General features: G+C 38.7%; 1 protein-coding gene across 2 annotated transcripts; it reads left to right on the top strand.

The window, feature by feature from the left end:
* The first annotated feature begins 1,799 nt into the window (after positions 1–1,799).
* On the top strand, positions 1,800–22,634 carry LOC143858190 (putative helicase MAGATAMA 3). Of its 2 annotated transcripts, none has more exons than XM_077368829.1 (8): positions 1,800–1,848; positions 6,194–7,702; positions 13,208–13,396; positions 17,933–18,028; positions 18,129–18,294; positions 18,714–18,846; positions 18,958–20,727; positions 21,305–22,634. In XM_077368829.1, the coding sequence occupies exons 2-8, from the start codon at positions 6,364–6,366 to the stop codon at positions 21,701–21,703; spliced, it is 4,092 nt and encodes a 1,363-aa protein (XP_077224944.1). In that variant the 5' UTR covers positions 1,800–1,848; positions 6,194–6,363; the 3' UTR covers positions 21,704–22,634. The 2 variants fall into 2 exon arrangements, with proteins under 2 accessions (XP_077224944.1, XP_077224945.1); XM_077368830.1 differs by lacking the exon at positions 1,800–1,848 and adding an exon at positions 4,112–4,251.
* The last annotated feature ends 1,442 nt before the right edge of the window (positions 22,635–24,076 follow it).

Here is a 24,076-nt window from a genome sequence, read left to right as displayed (position 1 = left end):
GGTAATTGAATGATCTTAATGGTTAAATCAAAAGGGGCTTTTGGGATCTTCCATAGGGAATGTTGATGGCCGTCCATATATGCAAGCCATGATCAAATGACTGTAATTCAATCGTACAAATAAGATATGTACATTAGGCTATTGATTGTACAAACCTACCACCATATCAACGCTTCTACTAGCCCCACGTGACACATTTATGGTGGGACCACAAAGAGATCTTTAAATTTTCTTTTTATTTTATATAAACAATTAGGGGTGTCCATGGATCCACTTCGGATCGTATCTACCTATGTCTTGTCATGTTCTTTTTATCTTATATAAACAAATAGGCGTGTCCATGGATCCACTTCGGATCGTATCTACCTATATGTTCGGATCCTTTTTTCGGAGTGATTTTTAGATCCAATTTCTAAGTCTTGGTCACATTTTGCTTTGAGTTGGGCCGTCCATTGAAATGTCATAGGTCGTACTCAAGTTTTTAAATTTCGGTTTCGGTACCTATTTCGGACCCCACCGAAATCCCAAATTTGGTAAAAATTGAAAAAGAATATTTAATTCATTTTGAAAATTCGGACCAAAATTCCGAAATTTGGTAACATTTCCTTTTTAAAAAAAATAAAATAAAATTACATTTTCTCAAAATTTCGAACTGAAGTTCTGAAATTTGGTAAAGTCCGAAATTCTTTACTTTTATGCATGAGAAAACGGTTCCTACACACATGTGTAGATAAGTTATCTACACACTAGCTTAAAATAGAGTGGGGGCCACATTATTTGGGTGATCAAAACCATTCATTTTTAAGGCCCTCACATAGATAGGGTGTTCACAAAAAATCAAATCCATTGGATCATCCTAACCATTCGAACTGTGGAGGCAAAAAATGGACTAATTTGTGAAGGTTTAAAGACATCCATTTTACCTCCACAAATCGTAGGGTTGGGATGATCCTATGGATCTGATTTTTTGTAGACACCTTATCTATGTGACGGCCTTTAAAATGGATGGCTTGGATCACCCAAACAATGTGGCCCCCACTGTATTTTAAGCTAGTGTGTAGAGAACTCTCTACACATATGTGTAGGAACCGTTTTCTCTTTATGCATACACAGTTAACCCTTATATTTTATAAGATGTAAGCCCCTATACTCCAGTATTTTTAAAAAAAGTATTGTACTTCTTTCACCATAGGATGATCCTAGCCCTCCGATCTAAAGAGGGATGAACTGCTTATTATGGAAACCTATTTAGATCGTAGAGTTGGGATCATCCTATGGGCCACAAACCTATTTATGTTGTGGCCCACCAAACGGACGGTTTGGATCATCCTATGGTCTGGCCCATACAGTATTTTTTGAAAAATACTAGACCATACCGTCTTACGACATATAAAATCTCAGTAATTAACCCTAACTCATAAGGGCCTTTTTGTCACTTAAAAAATTCAAGGAGGTAATGGAGAATTTATTGGAGGATAGGGAGTCTATGATGAGGAATAAATTTCATCTATTATTATTTTTTTATGATGACTAATGAGTGAATAAAATAAAAAAGGGAGATGGTAAAATCGCACCCCTTATAAGATAATTCGCGCCCCTGTTAACATTAATTGTGGCAGACTTTAACGTTATAAGTGGTGTGAATTATCCTACGACAGGAGCGAATTCATCATTCCCCAATAAAAAATTAAAAAGACCAAATGTCATTCCCCCGGAGTAATTTTCCGGGTACGGGAGAAATTTCCGGCCGGCATTTTTGGCCTCGTTATTTCCTATATATACCCCTCATTCTCTCATTCTCTCTCTCTCCCTCTCTCTCTAAGTTTTTCTACTCGGAGCTTCGCATAGGTAAGATTTCGTTTTCGTTTCTTATTTAGAAATCTTTGATTTTTCCTTTTCATTATTTAAATATTTGTTTTTCATTTTATTTTAGGTTTATTATATTGATGTGATAGATGCTAGTTTGATGTGTAGATTAAGATCGTTAGTGGAGATCTTTTATCAAAGCTGTTTTTTTTTTTTTTGTTGATTTGATTTGTTTCTTTGATGTTGTTTAGTTTTGCAATTTAATGTAGTTTTTGGATTAGAGTATATGAGGGATTTATGTTTGAATCAGAGGTTTCAATTGCGTGGATTGTTCAACGTTTTGGGATCTGGTGTTTGTTTCTATAGTGAATTTGTTTCTAGGTTTTAGGGTTTTATATAGGGAAAGATGGATTTATAGGTGTAGATTAAGATCCTTAGTGGAAATCCTTTATCAAAGCTGTTTTTTTGTTGATTTGATTTGTTTGTTTGATGTTGTTTAGTTTTGTCATTTAATGCAGTTTTTTTTTATTGGAGTATGAGGGATTTATGTTTGAATTGAGGCATCCGTTGCGTTCATTGTTCAACGTTTTTGAATCCGGTGTTTGTTTCTGCAGTGAATTTGTTTCTAGGCTTTAGGGTTTTCTTTTATAGGGAAAGAGGGATTTAGAGGAGTATAGAGCTTGTATGGAGCTTTGATTAGAAAAATCGTTAGAGAATTGCTGGATTTGGGGTTAGGTTGTGGAGATTCTTCACTTTTAAAGTCGGATTTGTGACGGTTTTGCTTTTGATCTGTTGTGCCTATGTTGAAGAGTAGATTTAGGTTGTTTGATTAGGGTATCTTTATTTTTGATGTAGGGGCATCTGATTGGTTTGATTCAAAGTTACCGGGATCGCCATCCCACCCTCCGACCCGCGATCTGGGGTCGCCAACCCGAAACGTGGGTCGTTTGCAACCCGGATCACCAAAAAATGGCGACCGGGGCAACCCGCGCGAAAGGGAGAGATACATAGAGAGAGGGAACACTTCGGTGGACTAAGAAAAGAGAGTTCCACAATTATTAGTTTGTTCATATTTTTATGTTCTTATTTCAGAACTGGGCAGTTATTTTCTATTTGCTTTCATTTAAGATTGAGAATGCAATATATGTTGGTACTTAATTTAGTGATATTTGAAGATCTTCAAATTTTATATATTATGAATTGGATTGGAACTGGAATTTTCATTATATATATATATATATATATATATATATATATATATATATATATATATATATATATATATATATATATATAGAGGAAAGTGTCTCTAGTCTCTCCCCTAGATAAGCTTATCTACTCCTCCCTTTAAAAAAACACAGTGGGCCCACGCTGTTTGGATGATCCAAAGCATTCATTTGATAGGTCCTAACATAGATAAGGTGTGCCCAAAAAATCAGCACCAAAGGGTCATCCTAGAACTTCGTTTTGTGGTGCCTAGTGGTACCCAGAATGGACACATATAAACGTCCACGTTTATATGCGTCCATTTTGGACACGGTGTGCCCAACAAAATGAAGTTCTAGGATGACCCTTTGGTGCTGATTTTTTGGGCACACCCTATCTATGTTAGGACCTATCAAATGAATGCTTTGGATCATCCAAACAGCGTGGGCCCACTGTGTTTTTTTAAAGGGAGGAGTAGATAAGCTTATCTAGGGGAGAGACTAGAGACACTTTCCTCATATATATATATATATATATATATATGAGAAAACTGTTGGTGAGCTTAAGCGCACCAAACCTATGGTGTGCTTAAGCTCCCCAATCACATGGGGGCCCACTTTGTTAGGTGATCCAAAGCATTCATTTTAAAGGCCTTATGATAGATAGGGGGTGTACCAAAAATCAGCTCCATAGGATCATCCTAACCCCTTCATTTGTGGAGGACAAAAAATGGGCAGATTTGTGTCTGTCCATTTTTGTCCTCCACAAATGGAGGGGTTAGGATGATCCTAAGGAGCTGATTTTTGGTACACCCCCTATCCATGTAAGGGACTTTAAAATGAATGCTTTGGATCACCTAACAAAGTGGGCCCCCATGTGATTGGGGCGCTTAAGCTCACCAAAAGTTTGGTGAGCTTAAGCGCACCAACAGTTTCCTCTATATATATATATATATATATATATATATATATATATATATATATATATATGAATGGCATACACAAGGCTTTTGGTTTTGTTTATTAAATATATGTAGTATAGACTATATAATGATATTCTTGTAAAAATATATGAAATTATATATAAAGAGTACCAGAGCGACCTAGATTTGCGCTCCAAATCGACTTGCGAGCTGAAATAGCCAACCGACTTATCCTACCCTCATCGTACCACGTACCGGGCTACCAACGTACCCCGTACCCGTTCCCGTACCACGTATCGGAACGAACCGCGTTCCAGGTAACCTTGGTTTGATTCGGTTCTTATGTGTTGAAATTGGGAACAACTTTTTGCCATCGAATTTTGAGATGCATTGGTATGTCAAGTGTTTGGATCTTAGATTAGTGGTAGCTATTTAACTAGAAATATCCCTGGAGCTAACATAGTATAACCCAATCAAAATACCCTCTTTCTTTGTTTGAAAGCTTGGTCTTTGGTAAAGCATTTTCGTTGCTAAAGGAGATCAAAGCGAGACTTTCTGATCTTGGTCTTCTACTCTTTCTTAGTCAAGTCACGTTATTCGCTCTTTCTTTCAAACCGTTGTTAAAGAGAATCAAAGACAATCTGTCTTGTTCTGGTTCCAGGGAGAAGGTGTTGCTAGGACTTCTAGTTCCATGCTCTAGGGCTTTCTTTGACTTCTAAGAGCAACAGTTTTCATGAAATTAGGGAAGCGAGTAGCATACTGTGTCTCTTCAATAACTTTTGCATGTAAAATTGTAGGCCGAGTTCATCTATCATGCTTATTTTTGTGATTGCCTTTTCTTGTATTTCTTTCCGGATCAATCCTTGATGGTGATACATGTGATCCGTTCATATAACTATTCTGTCATTTGAGCTTAGTTATGGCAGTCACTTTTGTTACAAACTACTTCAATCTGATCCTTTGTGTTCATGGACTTATCATAATAGTTGTTCCTACTCAATGTTCTCCTTCCCTTATAACAGTGCTTTATTTGCTTGGGGTTTTTATGCAAGAGTTCCTACTTAAGCGTACTTGGATACTTCAAAATGGATTCCTTTTAACAGTGCCAAAATCCGAATGTGTATACAACTTGATGTTTGAAGAAATCATGTGTGGACCTGATGAGATACTTTATTATCTCCTCCCCATTTTATACAGTACAACTAATCAAGTATTAGTCTGTGTCCTCTATTATTTCTGTTTCTTGTAGTATCTGCATGGTGCTTAGAACATCTGAGTAATAGCTGCGACATCATTGCCCAAAACATCAACATTAGGTATAGCTGTAGTATCTTGGTATGGTTTGTTGATGTTAGAATGGATTGCCAAATTACCAAAGTTGCTTTTTAATTAATTTTGTCTGTAAATACGTTTGGCTGGTTTTCTGGAAGCCTTTTAGCTTGTTAAAGGGCAGCCATATTGTTATTGTTTTTTATGCCGCCATTCTTTTTCTCTGCTTTGGCGCCCCTGCCAACAGAAGATACCTTTGTTCCATCTCTTTGACCAGATATTAGTTGGCTTTAGGAACTTATTCCTCTCACTGAAATGTTTCTTTTCTTGTTATAAGATCTCTTTGACCAGATATTATTTGTCTTTAGGAACTTATTCCTCTCACTGAAATGGGTCTTTTCTTGTTATAAGATCTCTATTCTCGTATTTAATGAAACTATTGTAGTATTAGGTGGAAGGAGCTATTTTAGTAAAATATAGAAAGACGGATAAAAGATAAAATTAACAAAGTGAGTTGATGCTTTTCCATTTTATGAAATAATCATCTTTTTGTTTTTTAGCCAATCACCTGTAAAGTTGAAAACCACTTTAGTTATATGTTTCTGTTCTTTGGAAATACGTGATTGGGGGTTTCTGTTCTTGGCTGTATTTTATTTCTAACGGTTTTTTTTTTCCCAGTTCAAAGCATCACCGTATTTTAGCTTCTTTCTATAGAGAATATGAAGAGAGTTTGATGAATGTCATTTGATTAAACTATATATTATGGATGTTGTATATTTTGACCATCTCGGTCCTTTTAATGAAATTTTCACCATTAAAAAAAACATATTATGGATGTTGGTCTTGTTGAAGATTTTTTTCCTGGAACATACTCTACATCAATTGGCTACATTGACACATTATTTTATCTATCTATATGTATACACGCCATGCTCATTTTTTTCTCCCCTTGTTGGCTTATTTAGTTGGTAATTTTTCCTTGATTTGCAGTGATGCTGTCATTTGGCAAGTCATATGAGCATTCCATCGTATTAACGGCTCTATACTCTCTGGCTCCACTGTTGGCATGTCACGTGCCTCTCCATTTAAAAGAAAACCCGAAAGAGCACCATACATCCCTGTTCAGCAGCACAGTTTAATTTGCATGCATTACATATGAAATGGGGTGTCGAGGAAGACCATTCTTTGATCTCAACGAAATCCCTACCGAAGAGGTAGAAGAAACCAATGATGTCCTCTGTTTTCAGCCTAAAAAATTGCTCCCTTCGTCAAGTCCTCCTCCCTCTGACTTGTTTGTATCATTGGAAGGTTCTCAAGGGATGCTCAATAACCGTTCTTTCTCACACGCATCCTCTGTTTCAGGCTTTCAGCCTTTTGTTAGATTTAAAGAGTGTGCTACACAGAAGGCCGCAGAATTGATTTCCGATCGCGCCTCAACATCTAAAGAGAAAGTTACAAAGTTGGTGACTTGTGGTATTACCGATGCTCAAGCTGTCGAAAGAGAAGAAGGGGAGTGGTCTGATATGGAGGGTAATGTTGGTCCATTTGGGGGCAGTGCTAGTGCTAAGCGCGAAGGAATAATCACTAACGATAATGAACCTCTAAAAAAGCAAGGAGTGGGTGAAAAAACTGTCCTTTCTGCTTGTGACAGTGTCAAGGATGTTTGTCACAGTGTTGGGCTCACTGACAGTGTCAAGGATGAAGTTCTAGATGCCACTAAGGATAGCAATAGCACGACTTTAGATAGTAATATTAAAGGAGATGCGACTCCTAATGGGTCAGAGGAATCTTTCTTAAATGTGAAACAAAAAGATGTAAAAGGAGTTGAAGCAAGTCATGCTTTAAAGTGTGCAAATAATCCCGTAAAGAGACATAAGCTTGACCAGCACAAGGAGGCAATGCTAGGAAAAAAACGGAGCAGGCAGACCATGTTTCTGAATTTGGAGGATGTTAAGCAAGCGGGGCCTATTAAAACATCAACCCCTAGGAGACAAATATTTTCATCACCCGTAACCACTCGTACCGTTAAGGAAACATTTCGTGCTAGTCCAGCCCTAGTTGATCACACAGGGGAAAGGCAGGGGCAGCCTATAACCAAAGAACAAAGGCTAGAAGACCCAATTTGTAGTGATGCAAGTACTCCCTTGGAGTCTAATGATCATAGAGCTGAATGCAATGGGGATATAAATCCAGGATTTGAAGTTCTGCCTATGAAGCCAAACAGTGGAAGTGAATTTTCTGTGGAGGCATATCCAAATCACATTCCTAGACAGGGTTCATGGAAGCAACCCACAGACTCAAGACAGCTCAAGAATCAGCATGTATCAACTAGAAAATCGATCACGGTTGGTCAAAACCGGGAAAATATGGATTTGAAATCTGGTACCAAAAAATGTCTTCCTTTCAAAAAGCAAACTGCAAACAGTACACTCTATCAAGACACATCAGTGGAACGTCTTATTCGGGAGGTGACCAGCGATAAGTTCTGGCATCATCCAGGTTTGGAAGTTGTACCTTTCCTTCTGTAGATTCTCTGTTCTTGTGATTTGTTGGATTTAGACTTTTTCAGACTGATTTCCTCATGATATATTTCTATTCAACTTGCCCCTCTGATATATTTCTATTCAACTTGGAACTTGCATATCTGTTTTCTTTTGATTGGTTGGTCTTTTATACCATGCTTTCTTTCTTTAGTGTTTTGGTTTGGTTGTCGTTACGGATTGTTGATGACACCCTAATCTTACTTCTTTGGTGTTCTTGTAGTTCTATCAAGGTTCATGACCAAACCGATTATTTTTGACTAATTGCATCTTACTATACACAATGGAAAATTAGTTTTGTTTTCTTTTCAAATCCTTGAAAATGGAATTGTATTTGCTCTGTTTTTTTGGGGCACTTTTAAGTATTAAACCCAGAATCAGACTAATTTTGTTAGATGTTTATAGTCTTTTCTCATTCTCTGTTCTTTATGCAATCCGTTGGGCTGATGATTTTGATTAGCACACAAGCTGATTTGCTGGTGATAAGAATTTGATTATTAAATGTGGCAGACATATTCTTAAAACATTTCATTTGATTTTTCTCTTGATAAATAAATCTTTATTGCAATGAAATGATGGCATGCTACCGAATTTGAATCCTAAGATGGATGGGATCCTAAAACAATGATCTGGGGTCAATTTTAGTATTTCACCAATGATTCCTCAAGAGGAAATTGAATGTGTGTAAGAACTAAACACCATCCAATGTTCTCTGTAGAGCTCATCAATCCTCCAGGGAAAGTCAGCCCTCTTGCTTGCCAATGGAACAACACTGAGGGAATTGTACTCAGTCAGAAGGTGATTATCCCAGCATAGTATTAATCCTGAGCTGATATTGGCTGTAGCAAAGTGTGCCTTGGTCTCATGACTGCAGAGCTGATCATGCTACCTTCCGCACAAGAGAGAGCAAAATCACCCCAGCATGGTTACAGGAGAAGCCCTCCAAAACCAATTGATCTGGGATTGCCTCAAAAGAGAGCAGCAACACCATTTAACCGGTTCCGGTTCATTTATTATGGAAATCTTACTTATCATTGATGCTTATTTTTTCTTTTGATTGGTAAAATAAATCATTAATGCTTATTGTGTTTAATTATTTTCTTTCTGAATCACCCTTCCACATTCACTGTTACATGACTGCCTTCTGATTATTTTAGGCCTGAGAGCTCACTTACTCTGTAATTCTAGTTGGGTTACGATTTATCTTCGGCAAATATTGCCTTTACAGTGTTAACATATGAGAGCAAGTCAACTTTGGTGCAAAATTTAGTTATGAAAAGCTATACTCTTGTTCTTTAGTGTTTTGGCATTATGGACTTTTTTTTTAAAAAAGTTTATTCTTTTTTTGTTTGGATGGCATCAGGGTTGGGGTGGCGTAGGCCATTGCCCCATCACATATAAGGCTCATTGTATTGTTGAATGTTGTGGGAGCGTCCAAATTTGGTTGGTGGCGGGCAGAGAATTGTTCTTTTGCTTCAACTTGTTTGACCGTATTCCCTTAAGAAGCTATGATGCTATCATCTCATAATTTTAGTAACCTTAGTTTTTACTTTTTATTTCAATGATAAGGAGGGAATATTGATATGAACACCTTGCGGCATTGTTTAAGACAGTAATATAACTGTTGTACTTGTTGATTTTAATGTGTTTCTTTGTGAATGTGGAGCCAAGTAACCATGATAGAAAATTTATTGCCTTTGTTGGTGACATTGGCATATGGGTTGTGTATGTCATAAGAGGGGAAACTATTTTCATGTTATTGTTGGATGTGAAGAATTTTGCATTGGTCCTTGGTGGGTAGAGGATTTATTTTGTTACTAGAAGTTGGTTGTAACAAAAACATCAATAAAGCTGTTATGAGTGTATGTTGGTTTTTTGGCTTTATGTGTAGGGGGCCAGCCAGTTGGGTTGGATTGGGGCTGGCCCGAAGTTTGAACCTAAAGCCAGGAGCTAAGAGGTCAAGACTCAACCCAAGTTTTACTTGTATTATATATCAATCTTTTATATCTGATATATATAATGGGATAACATGGATTGTCATGCCCATGCCCATGCCCACACTCTATTTAATGAAACCTTCTAAAGATGCTTTAACTATTTAACCCAAAAATATATACACCAAGAGTCTACTCTCTCTACATTTGTAAGTCAAATACTGCATAAAGAGAGTATAAACAATGGGGCTGATATGGTCAACCCCATTTTAGCCACTCTACGTGGTATTTTGTTGAGTATTTGATATTTTGATATGATAAAAAATCATGGGTTAGGCCCTACAACTACAACATCAGAGGGTGAAAAGTTGTAGGGGTCAGGAAGTTAGCGTCAGTTGATTAACATCTAATGTTTTGATGACCTTGACCATACATTGCCTACCAAATACTAAAAAGTAATGGAGTTCTTTAAGCATTTAATTTTGAATCTATCATCCGAGGCTTGTATTCAGTAGATATGAAATTTCATTGTGAATGTCTCCTGCAACTTCTTCCTTTTGAACCATAGTTTTAAAACTCCCCCGCGTCATCGTGGACTCCCCCTAGTCGACGACTCCCTTTTCCCTTGGCCGCATTCTGCATTTTGCCACTGCGTTCTGTGTTTTGCCCTACAGAGTCAATAAGAACTACTGTGACTCTTCCGAGTTATGACCACCTCAACCTTGTTCTTGGCCGCGTCCACGCTGAGTTGACAAGGATTTTTCTTGGCCGCATTTTGACCCACATCTGCGTTTTTAAACACTGTTTTGAACTGCTTTATTCTTGTCGGTATTTTCTTGTTGGTCCTATGAGCTGTAGTCGTCATTCTTTATATTTTTTAAAGAACAACAGAAGTCATAATCCATCTCGGTGATAATACATGAATAAATATGCCCATAACAAATCTTTAGGGCCTGTTTGATTTGAGGATTGGTTTTACGTGGAATAAGCACTTGTCTCGCCCTCCTGTTGACAGGAATAGCATGTTCTGAATTATTTTTATCTTTTGTTTGTAAACATTTGTTTTCCATCCTGAATTATATCTGTCCACGGTTTGTAAAAATTGTCTTACATTTCTTTACACGTGGCTAAAAATTAGAGAGGCTAAAAATTAGGGACACGATATTTATCCCAAATAACTACAATCCAGCGTAGTGAAATTCCACCTCCCCGCTGGAATTTCATTTGCGCTAACTTTTTGGGATAAAACCGCCAACGAGGATTGTTACGATACGGGACGAAGGCCCACCAAATAACGAATTACAATTTATTCGGAGTTTAGTTTTAGCCGGGAAAACTAAACCCTGAATCAAACAGGCCCTTAGAATTTAAATTTTAGACCCCTAGCATCAATTCAGTGCATTATAAAGAGTTGGAATACTCTATGGAGTATGCATATTTAGATTTACCAAAAGATCAGGATTTTGATTATACAGCTTTCATATGATATTTTGTTTCGTCAATGGGAACTTTCCCGTTTTCCCTTATTAATATGCATTGGCCAAACGAAGAAAATTAGCCGACCCCGACTAGTTTGGGACAAAGGCTTAGTTGAGTTGAGACTAAACGAAGAGAATTGTTGCCCTAAGTATGATGAGTAAATCAGTCATAAATATGAGTAGAGAACTAAAATAAACTTCTTGATGTGAACTACAAGAAGAAATGGCATAATTAGGAAACTAATAAACTTTTCATGAGACAGAAAAACATTAAGTGAGGACACTAATAGGAATGATTCTCAACTCAACTCAACAAAGCCTTTGTCCTAAACTAACTGGGGTCGGCTAAATGAATCCTTTAGAAAAAATTCATGAAGAAGGTGAAAGGAATCTACCCGGCTCTAATCCTGGTTCTAGTTGGGTTCTTCTACGTGGATCATTTTCTTCCATTCTAATCTATCCAAGGTCAAGTTCTCTGTTATGTTCCTAGCTATCAAGTCTTTCCTCACTGTTTCTACCCAAGCTGTTTTCAGTCTGCCCCTACCTCTTTTTACTCCATCAATTTGGCACGAGTCGCCTCTTCTCACCGGAGCATCCAAACGCCTACGTTGGATATGTCCAAACCATCTTAAGCGGTGATCTCTCATCTTCTCCTCAATTGGTGCCACCCCAACCTTTCTACGAATGTCTTCATTTTTAATTCTATCTACCCTTGTGTGGCCGCACATCCATCTAAGCATTCGCATCTCCGCTTCACCCATCTTATGCACATGCTGCTTCTTGGTGGCCCAACATTCTGATCCATACAGTATGGCTGGCCTCACAACTGTCTTATAAAACTTTCCCTTCAACTTGGTAGGGATTTTACGGTCGCACAGAACTCCTGAGGCAAGCTTCCACTTCAACCAACCTGCTCTTATTTTATGGCTAACATCCTGTTCAATCTCTCCTTCCTTGTGTAGAATTGAACCAAGATAGCGAAAGATATCCCTCTTAGGTAACTCCTGTCCAGTCATATTTACTACATCCTTGTCCCGCCTCCTTATATTACTAAAGTTGCACATCATATACTTTGTCTTAGTCCCTACTTTGTCTAAAACCTTTGGATTCCAAAGTAGTTCTCGATAACTCTAACTCAGCATCTACTCCTGCTTTGGTTTCGCCGTTAATACTATGTCATCTGCAAATAACATACACCATGGCACCTCATCTTGGATACCCTCCGTAAGCTCATCCATAACTAGCGTAAAAAGAGAAGGGCTTAGAGTTGATCCTTGGTGCAATCCTATTGTAATTGGAAACTCACCAGACGTGTCATCCATGGTTCTGACACTAGTTACTGCTCCATCGTACATATCCTTAATCACATCAACATATTTAGTAGGCACTTTTTTCCTTTCAAGGACCCACCACATAACACTCCTCGGAACCCTATCATACGCTTTCTCCAAATCAATGAAAACCATATGAAGGTCCTTTTTATTTTCTCTAAATCTCTCCATTAACTGCCTAATCAAGAAGATAGCTTCCATAGTCAATCGTCCGGGCATGAAGCCAAACTGATTCTCTGACACCTTAGTCTCTTTTCTTAGTCCATACTCAATTACCCTCTCCCAAGCCTTCATGGTGTGACTCATTAGCTTAATTCCCCGGTAATTGGTGCAACTCTGAATATCACCTTTATTCTTATAAACAGGTACTAATGTACTCTTCCTCTAGTCATGTAGGATAGGAATGATTGATTATAAAATTTCTCTTGTGATTCAGTCAGTATGTTGTGCCTTCGGTCCTAGAAATAGATGCCCAATATAGAGGGAGCATGGAATGTTTTGGAAAACCAAGCTTCCTGGTAAATATTTTTTGTTCCTTATCAAGAGCCAAATTGCATGACTCTTCCCAATATCTAGATATTGGGTTCATAATTTGTTATTCTCTGTTTATTTCTGAGAGCATATCAGGTAGTAGTTTTTTTTTTTTTTAAATGAATGGCATATCAGATAGTGGTTACCCGTCTATATGTTAATATAACGATAATCATCTTTTGAATATCAGAAGAGAAAGAGCTTCAATGTGTCCCTGGCCGGTTCGAATCTGTAGAAGAGTATGTGAGTGTATTCGAGCCTTTGCTTTTTGAGGAATGTCGGGCACAGCTATATAGCACTTTGGAGGAATTCACAGAAACAGTTTCAAGAGATGCACATGTAATGGTCCGCATAAAAAGTGTGGAGAGGCGAGAAAGAGGTATGCTTTTATAATAATTTATTTGGAGCATAACTTGCTTAACATTAACTTATATTGGGCCTTTCTTGGAGCATGTGACAGAACACCAAATTTCTTTGTTTTTCTTTAATTTGTACTTCTTGTACAAAGGATTAAGTTAATATTGATTGCATAAGTAAAAAAATTATTTATTTTTGGGTTGATTTAGCATAATATTAAGTTTGATGCGATCTAGTTACTATTATGATTTTTTTTAATTGTTCATTGATTTGTTCTGGTATACATTTAGCTTCTTCAGTTGACTCTATTCTTTCCCGCAGATGCTGCAAAGATTATTAAGTCAATATTTATTTGCATTAGTAAAAAGGGAACAATGCTTCTACTTGATCAAGTAGTAGATACGTTATCTACTCCGTCGGCCAAAATACAATGGGTCCCATATTGTTTGGGTGATGCAAACCATTCATTTGATGGGCCCTGACATAGATAGGGTGCCCAAAAATTCAGCTCCATAGGATCATCCCAACCCTTCGATTTGTGAAGGTTAAAATGGACGGGTAAAAAAAAAACTAAAAAAGTGAAAAAATTATTTATTTTTGGCTTGATTTAGCATAATGCGAAGTTTGATGTGATCTAGTTGCTATTATGATACACGTTGATACGTTTAAGATTTAGCCCATACTTGCCTAGATCTATCCCTATAGACAATTAGCATTCCAAATCTAGGTAGTTTTCGTAATTTTAAGATTTTCTCAAATAATAAGCAACTTTAGAATTAATAAAAATTAGTAGAACTATTAAATAACAACAGCACTCAGTTCGAAGATGAAAACCACAAAGTGGATGGTCTAGTGCTTCAATTTGTTAATCAGTGGATTAGTGTTTTTTCTTGAAGATTTTAAGAGGAGAATCCCAAATATCCTTCTAGGAATCTCCCCAAGCCTTGAAAAGGAATTAAGAAAAACAGGGTTTTGAAAACCCAATTGTGTGTCATCTTTCAAAAAAAAAGAAGCCTATTGTGCTCATTTTTGTGATATGCATGCAACACGCATGTGGAATGTAAGACTATATTGGACTGTATCCTCCGATTCTTTGAAATTCATAATCCAGACCCAATATATGGGTGCGTACGATCCTATCGATGACCTTAAAATCAGGTACATATTGTTCGAAACATACCAGTGTCGGACAATATGTAATACCATGGTCTGTTTATGTTTCAGGTGCTGGGTTAGGTTATATTGGTTTGAATATCTATTGACAATCATGCAGTTTGCTTCTCTCTCTTAACCGGCTTTCTCAAGTTATTTTCTGGTTTTCTGGGATTCATCCCAGATCTCATCACAGTTAGCTACTGGTGTGCAAGTGGTTGATAGATTGATTTTCAGTTCTCATTTTTGTATGGGAAGTTTTGTTCTCTCCATTCCTTGTATTTTTCAAGTTTCTATTTTTTTTTTTTGCCATCTTTACTTTTGTTTCTGCATCATAATTAGGCCAAGGTAAAACCGAGTTGACTTGGTCAAGTCAACGATCAATATGGTTAGTTTTATAACTTGGGTGACTCGAAAGGATTTTTTATTGACTCAGTCGGGAAAAAATAGACTCTGGTGATAACTTGACCGAGGGAAAATGAAGTTCACTTGTGTTAGTCTATAATTGACATGGGGAGTTTTGCAACAATGGTTTCAGTCATTGACCCATGTTAGTTGATGTTGTGTTTATTCCTCTTCACTTCCCTTTTCTTAGTTTTCTTGCTATATTCATAATCGGCTAAGTTGCAGTTAACAAATCCTAAAGTTTTGATGTGTCAAGAAAACTAATTCATGACTAGATCACAACTATGCGAGAGTCTTGCCAGTTATTGATGTAGGACAACACAAGAGGGGGGTGGGTGTTGGGGATAAGAAGAAAGGGCATCACACCAGTGTAAGAAAAAGAGAAGATAACAAAAGATATTAGAGAGAGAAATCCAATCTTGGGATAGGGATAAGGAAAAAGGGCATCACACCAGTAGAAGAAAAAGAGAAGATAAAAAAAGATATTAGAAAGAAATCTAATCTTAGGATAGGCATAAGATACTAGGGCATCACACCGTTTGTTGCTAAGAAATCACTCCAAGGTTGGATCTAAGGCATCAAACTTAGGGGTGGAAATCACTTCCACTTGCACAAGGCTTTAATTCTTTTATTCATTCTGTCTGTCATTTATTGCCAAAATACTATACAAAGAACCATGTTTTAGAAGAAGGGGTGAGATGTGTATAACTACCTAGGTGACACATGGCAAGAGAAGACAGATGGGTATAATTACCTGGGTTACACATGACAAGAGAAGATGAGAGCTTAGCATAACTACCTGTGTGCCCTCCTTTAATGAGAGATAGACACATGTCAATCTTTAACTGTTTCAACACACTAATACAAACTTAAATAGACTTAATTAAAATACACAATATGAAACGAAAAATGAAAAAAGCCATTTTGAATCGATGGATCTTCTCTTGGATGCCTTCTTGTTGTAGATGGTTCATCATCATACTCTCCTACATGAAAGAACTTAACTCCATTGAGTCGAGAAATCTTATCCCTCTTCCATCTAGCATTGAACAATGGTTCATCAGTCTCTTAGAGATCTTTCTATCTTGTATCGTCGTCCCAACCTAGCTTGAGTTAAATCCTAACTAGAAGAGCATGTCACCAATCTAGATAGATTCTAAATGAAGTCACACCACCAAGCTAGAAAAGAGACACTTCTCTAGAAATGAAGGCTTAGAGTTATCACCATAACATTAACATAGTTTCATTCTTTTGAATATATGTCATCCTCCCTATAGGAATCTTACTGCAACAGGTTGAACCCAGGTTTTGCTCTAATACCAAACTGATGCAGAATGACCTAGGCGCGGAGAGGAGATTGGAGAAGCAAAGGGAATGAGTCTGATTTAATGCCTAGATCTAGGGTCCAAAACTCTTTAGGGATTTCTACCAAGGGTTTTGAAACTAAAATGGTTGAAACTGATCTAAAATAGGGTTTCAATGGCAATAATTCGAGAAAGGGGAAAATTGGGATTTAAAGAAGAGAAGTAGAATAAAAAGAGAAGATAAAAGAAGAATAATAAACAGAGAAATCTAATCTTACGAAGGAATGGGATAGACACTAGGGCATCACACCAGTAGTTGCCAAGGAATTACTCCAGGGTTGGATCTAGGGTTGGATCTAGGGCATCACACCATGATCAAGAGGGGAGGAAATCACTTCCACTTGAACAAGGATTGAATTCTTTCATTCATTTCATCATTCATTGCTAAAATAATGTACAAAGAATCCTCTTTTAAGAGAGGGGGAGAGATGAGTATAACTACTTGGGTGACACATGGCAAGAGAAGAGGAGAGATGAGTATAACTACATGGGTGCTCTCTTTTAATGAAGGATAGACACATGATACCCTCTAACTGTTACAACACTTTAGTACAAGCTTACAATGACTTGATTAAAATACACAAGATAAAATAAAAAATAAAAAAATGCCACTTTGAATTGATGGATCCTCACTTGGATGCCTTCTTGTTGTGGATGGTCCCCCATCATTTACACAAGCTAGTGGAATCTCGCTTTATCAACGAAAGTATGTTGGTATGACCATATACACTTAAAGAAACTGCGTGCCTATAATATGTAGTTATGTACTCAAATCTATAGAAACTCAGATCCATTGAATTGAAACTAACTAGGATATAGAAATGGCTTTAAAATGTGACACTTCGTAGAGAGGTCAAAGCTGATAACATACAAAGTTCCCATTGCCCGTCCAAAAAGAGAATTGCTTTGCTTGCTTGGAAATTTAATAGGGAACGATTATGAAGAAATTCACTTTTACGATCAATGATAAAAGGCAACTTTATAGGACATGGGCACATGGGCCATCTCTATGAGATCAAGACTGTTGATCTTTTAGAACATCATGAGGCGCCCGACATGGTCTTGGTCTCATCCCAAACAGACATTCCATGCATTAGATAAAGGGGTACAAAAATCAACAGTTCAGCTTTTATTGGTGGAACCCTAAATGAAGGGTGAACCCTAAATGAGCCTTGATCAAGGCTAGATGGATCAAAGGCTTACAGTCATCCAATTAAGGTGTTCTCAATGGATTTTGGCCGTCCCTGGTTGCCATTCAGATCAACCGATCTGATCATGTAAACAAGGCAAAAGTGGGGCCCAACAAGTGTCTTTCAAGGAGGAGCGTAATTGTGACTTTCTTTCAAGAAGGCGATCTGTGTCCATTAAAGAGATCTGTAGATTGTACGCAAGTGTTTGCAATGTTTAATGGTTGGAACTGTGATCAAAGCATGTATTAGTTCTCCACTCTTTGGTCAAGATAGCTGCTTAGAGTCGCTTACTATTTCCAGCTGAAGGATTGATGCAACACTACTGTGCTTTCCCGTTGCTTTAATTTAATAATTTAATTGCCGTGTGCCAAGTACTTGTTACTGAGACTGCCCAAGCTTCTTTTTTTTTAATATATTTATTAACACTAATTCATTCATTGACCATAGGATGGTATGATGCGATAGTTCTTCCCGTACATGAATGCAAGTGGGCCTTTAAGGAGGGCGATGTTGCAACTCTTTCAACACCCAGGCCTGGGGCAGGTTTGTATATGAGCAATTTTTTTCGTTTACCCATCTTTGCGTACTTTAAACATTTATTTTCCACAGAATTAACAACCTGAATTGGTACATTGTCAAGCAGCCGGATCTAAAAGGAACAACAATGCTCGTTCATGTGAAGAGGATGTGGATCCCGAGTTTACTGGACGGGTGGCAGGTACAGTTAGGCGACATTCGCCTATTGATACTCGCGATCCTCCTGGGGCCATTGTACATTTTTATGTTGGGGATACATATGATTCTAGTAGGTAATATTCTAGTTTCCTTCATTGCCTTTTGCTACTGCCACGGGCATTTGGAAATGTTTTCTGTTTCCCAAATTTTTAACATAAAATTTTAATGATTATACTTTGAGGAATGATAGAATGAAGGGCGCCCTTGCAAAAACCCGCTTCATGGGTGCCCTCATTGGTCAATTTCAGTAAAGTGCATTGATGATGGCGCAGAAAAAGTTGATGGTGCAGGAAAAAGTGGAAACCACTTTGACTTTGCTGAAATTGACCAATGGGGGCGCCCTTGTAGCTGGTTTTTGCAAGGGCGCCCTTCATTCCATCATTGCTCTTATACTTTTTACTTGTCTTTTTATTTAGATATTATGTGCCTTTTTAATCTGTTTCTGGCTATATTTTATTATCTAAATCCTAATTTTCAAGTAATGAATTTTCAGCAAGATAGGCAGTGACCATGTTTTAAGGAAACTTCAGCCCAAAGGCATCTGGTATCTAACTGTGCTCGGTTCCCTTGCAACTACTCAACGTGAATATATTGCTCTACATGCATTTCATCGTCTCAATTTGCAGGTGACAGCCATCTCCAAGTTTATTAAATAAAAGCTTTGTAATTTCAGTAACTTTAGCATGAACAATGTCTGATAATTTTTTTTTTTTGGATGATGTTTTGTGCTTGCACAGATGCAAAATGCAATTCTTAAGCCTAGTCCAGAACACTTTCCTAAATACGGAGAACAGCCTCCGGCGATGCCCGTGTGTTTCACATCAAATTTTGTTGATCATCTTCATAGGACTTTCAATGGGCCCCAATTGGCTGCTATTCAGTGGGCCGCAATGCATACTGCTGCCGGTACAAATGGTGTTGGAATGACAAAAAGGCAAGATCCTTGGCCCTTTACCCTGGTTCAAGGCCCTCCAGGAACAGGCAAAACACACACTGTTTGGGGAATGCTAAATGTTATCCATCTTGTTCAGTACCAACACTATTACACCGCACTGTTAAAGAAACTTGCTCCCGAAAGCTACAAACAAACAAACGAGAGCATTTCCGAGAGTGTTATCACAGGATCCATTGACGAGGTTTTGCAGAGCATGGATCAAAACCTTTTCCGCACTCTGCCAAAACTTTGCCCAAAACCTCGAATGCTAGTATGCGCTCCATCAAATGCTGCAACAGATGAACTGTTAGCACGCGTTCTTGATCGTGGATTCATTGACGGTGAGATGAAAGTCTATCGACCTGATGTGGCTCGAGTTGGCGTTGATACACAAACACGTGCGGCTCAGGCTGTTTCTGTTGAGAGGAGAACGGAACAACTTTTAGTTAAAGGGCGTGAGGAAATTATACGTTGTATGCACCAGTTGAAAGCCCATGAAGCTCAGCTCTCACATCAGATTGCTATTCTTCAGCGCGAACTCAATGTTGCAGCTGCAGCCGGTCGATCTCAAGGGGCTGTTGGTGTGGACCCTGATGTTCTTGTCGCTCGTGACCAAAATCGAGACACACTGCTGCAAAATCTTGCGGCAGTTGTAGAGGGAAGAGATAAAATTTTGGTAGAAATGTCCCGCCTTCTCATTTTAGAACCCAAGTTTCGCGCTGGTATCAATTTTAACTTGGAGGAAGCTCGCGCGAATCTCGAAGCAAGTTTCGCAAATGAGGCTGAGATTGTTTTTACGACGGTTTCTAGTAGTGGACGTAAGTTATTCTCTCGGCTTACTCACGGTTTTGATATGGTTGTTATTGATGAGGCAGCCCAGGCCAGTGAGGTGGCGATTCTCCCTCCTCTTTCTCTTGGTGCTGCTCGGTGTGTTCTTGTTGGGGACCCACAGCAGCTTCCCGCTACTGTTATTAGCAAGGCCGCTGGGACTTTACTATATAGTAGAAGCCTTTTTGAGAGGTTTCAACAAGCGGGGTGCCCTACGATGTTGTTATCAGTGCAGTACAGGATGCACCCTCAAATCCGTGATTTTCCATCTAGGTACTTTTACCAAGGACGTCTAACTGACAGTGAGAGTGTTGCCAATTTATCTGATGAGACCTACTACAAGGACCCGTTATTGAAACCTTACGTGTTTTATGATGTTACACATGGAAGAGAGTCACACAAAGGTGGGTCCGTTTCATATCAGAATGTTCATGAAGCACAGTTTTGTCTGCGGATGTACGATCATCTTCAGAGGACTTTGAAATCCTATGGTCGGAACAAGGTCTCCGTTGGCATAATAACGCCTTACAAATTGCAACTTAAGTGTCTACAACGGGAATTTGAGGAGGTTTTAAATTCAGAAGAAGGCAAGGACCTATATATTAATACTGTGGATGCATTCCAAGGCCAGGAACGGGATGTCATAGTCATGTCTTGTGTCCGTGCCTCAAATCATGGTGTTGGCTTTGTTGCCGATATTCGTCGCATGAATGTTGCTCTTACTCGTGCAAGGAGAGCTCTTTGGGTAAGGTTTCTATGCTTTTTTTTTTCCCCTATAATTTATCTGATACTTTGAATATATTGTTTACACATGTCGGGTTGTGTCCGGCACGCATGTCAACACTCCTTGACATTTGTAAATGTACTGCTAGAAGTGTTAGACTTAATGTGCACATGTCGATATGTTTTTATACTGTGTCAAGTGTGACATTCTATTTTATTATTAAGTATCATGTTAACCTTTTTTTTTAAACTCTTATTTTATTATAACTCTTCTTTAACTAATATTTACTGTTATATCCCCTCCTTGAAACCTAAAACCCTAAACAAACTCTTAGTCCAATAATTTTTCATTGTATGCACACGCGCACGCGTCCCGGTCCTGCGCCCCCACGCACACTCTCTGTTTTAGCCGTGCCCCCGTTTTTAAAATTTTGGGGTTCTTCTCTGACTCTCCGTCCGTGTCTACATGCAACACTCTGCCCATTGCCCTCCCCCCCCGCCGCTCTTTTTTTTGTCTTATTTCAAATATTAATTGGAAAGTGCCATTTTGAATCTTTGATGCAGATGTATTAGCTACTCATGAATCTTATTCTTTGCAGGTCATCGGCAATGGCAACACGCTCATGCAATCTGATGACTGGGCTGCATTGATTTTAGATGCTAAGGCAAGGAACTGTTTTGTAGACATGGATTCAATCCCCAAAGACTTCTTGGTTCCAAAGGCATCAGTTTATACTCCACTGCCAGGTAAGTCTTCCTCTAACATGAAGGTAACACGAATGGCAGGATTGAGACAGAGACACATGGAGATTCTTCCAGAGCCTAAACCTGCCACACAATTAGAAGATGACGAGAAGTCGAATACAGTGATTTCGAGAAATGATAGTTACAGAAATTTAAAGCCGCCTGAGGATAATTCCTCGAATGATTTGGAACAATCGGGAGAGAAACCACGAAAGAGGCAAAATTTAGCTGGGTTATGCAAGAGAGATTCATAATTGGACCTTTGGTGATTTTACGGATTTTCTCTGCACGTTGGGGATTTGAGCGTCATTACTTCTAAATTTTGAGCAAGATACCCATTAATGAGCAATTCTGGATAATGAGCGTCTCCAGACTTAAAGCAGCATGCACACCAGTGTTTCAAAATGTGGATGCGGGTCAAAATGCAGCCAAAGCAAATCCTGGTCTACTCAGCACGATGCGGCTGAGTGCTCGGTTGATGCGGTCATATCTGGGAGAATCAAAGGAGTTTTAATTGACTTTGTGGGGCAAAACGTGGACAAAAGATGGAATCAGACACGAACACGGCCAAGGTAAAAGGGAGTCACTGAATGTCTCACATGTACTTTTTTGAGGTGCTGCCAAGCCTGGAAGACCATGGAAATACCTCCTCATCATGGTTATATGGGCTGCAAGATTGAGTGTCATGGTCTATCTCAGATGGAACTGTGGAATCTAAGGGTGGCAACTTTGGCAGGGTCGGGTTGAGCTTTCACTAAAATATGAATTGGATCAACCCGAACACTCGGTTTTTTTGCAAAAGCTCAACCTGAATTCCTAAAAATCAGCCCGTGTTGCACCCCTTATGGAATCCTTGCAGAGCTCCGACTTGTGGCTTCTGGGCACATTTCAAATACAAATAAAAGAAGTGTTTGCCACTTTGAAGAATGGAGCTCTGCTGTACAGGTTCAGATGCATTGGGTTGACGGTGGAAATATTTATAACCTGTAGGATTAAATTATTTGGGGCTGCAAAAGGAAAAAAAGAAGGCGGATGTGAATGCTATCCTCGGAGAAAAAAAAATTAAAATTCTGTACAGTTCAGTGGTTACAGGATTACTTCAAGAAAAATCGCAGAGGGGACTGAGTGTCATCTGTCTCATGTATTGTACATTACAATGAAATGAAAGAGTCGTTTCTTTTCTTATTTTTGTTACTTGTTAGACCACCTGAAGGCTTGCCATATGCCTATGCTTTGTTTTGTGAATTTATGTAGTGATATTTCATTTATCAACTGCAGATCGAGGAATTTGGAGAAGGATGCTTTTCTGATATCTCTCAGCTTCAGTTTATTATACCCTTCAGTAAACCATAAACCCCACTTATACTTGTGCAGGGCTCAGCGGATGGAATGGCTTGAATCAATAAACCACTGGATCCTACGGCTACTTTTGCCACCAATATTTTCCACCTGAAAGAGTTACATCAAGTTCGAAGGTAGCCCAAAACGCGTCCCTGGTTAACAAGCTAATAGTTTCTATAATGACGAAACTTGTAGAAATTTGTCTGCCATCGCACAGGATCTAGAAGAGGGTTGATTTATGTATTGGCCATTCTCTTCCTTTGTTGTAACTTTCTTCAGATTCCGGCTCAACCCAACTGGCAAATTTCACTTGGTAAGTTGTGAAGCTCGTACAACCTTTTAGTTCTCTATCATGAACAGCTGAAACCCAGTTGTGGGTTGCACTTTTTTTCAAACGAAACCATGAAAGTACATAAAGAACAGAGATAACTGTAACAATATTAGCCGTCTTCCATAAATTATACTTGAAAGATGAAACATCATCAGCTCTCTCTCTTTCACCCACGCAGAGAAATGGAGCCCCATCTCTTTCTCTTGCCCATGTCCTTCATCAACTCTCACACCCTCTCCGCCTCACCCCATCTTCCATAAACATTCGACGAAATCACACAAATGTCATCGGCCATCGATCTCCTCAATGTTCTTCTCAACCCATTCTGCTATTTGTGCTCCACCATGAACTCGACAAGCACCAAGCAAACTCCTCCACTCCACCGCATTTGCCTCCATTGGCATGGTCTCGACGAACCACCTCACTGAGTACAAGTCCCCCGCTCGTCCCATCATATCAACCATGCATCCATAATGCTCAATTTTCGGCCTCAATCAATAATTCTTCACCGTATTCTCAGAGTATCGTTGTCCCTCTTTTACTATTCCCCCATGACTAGACGCACATTGCACCGCCATGAAGGTCACATCGTCCGGACTCACCCTTGCCAACAATTCAAATGCAATCTCTCCTTGTTGATTGACAAACCACAAATCATCGCCATCCATGACAATCTGTCCTTAGTCTCCATAGCATAAAAAAAACCTCCATTGCCAAATCCACACGCCCACACTTTGAATTCATGTCTATAAGCTCATTCTTAACACGTAAACTATTAAATCTTGAATGCAGAATTATCGATATAATGGGTCCGAACCCATTGTCCGAATTCAAGATCCACCAGTTCTGCACAAGCTGATAAAACTCCCAACACGGTGATATGATTTGGATTCGGGCCTGTGGCCTCCATCTTCGAAAAAGCATCTATGCTTCGTAGGGCTGACTGCACCTTATA

This window comes from Tasmannia lanceolata, unplaced genomic scaffold (genome assembly GCF_043159265.1).
Source record: "Tasmannia lanceolata isolate RefF3 unplaced genomic scaffold, GAP_Taslan_0.1 ptg000025l, whole genome shotgun sequence".
Taxonomy (NCBI): domain Eukaryota; kingdom Viridiplantae; phylum Streptophyta; class Magnoliopsida; order Canellales; family Winteraceae; genus Tasmannia; species Tasmannia lanceolata.
This window is presented reverse-complemented; position numbering and strand designations above follow the sequence as displayed.

Excerpts from the sequence above, each read along its gene's own strand:
- LOC143858190 (XM_077368829.1), top strand. The coding sequence starts at position 6,364 with ATGGGGTGTCGAGGAAGACCATTCTTTGATCTCAACGAAATCCCTACC. Across the intron at positions 18,029-18,128 it reads AACACCCAGGCCTGGGGCAG|CCGGATCTAAAAGGAACAAC; the intron begins GTTTGTATATGA and ends ATTGTCAAGCAG. Across the intron at positions 18,295-18,713 it reads GATACATATGATTCTAGTAG|CAAGATAGGCAGTGACCATG; the intron begins GTAATATTCTAG and ends ATGAATTTTCAG.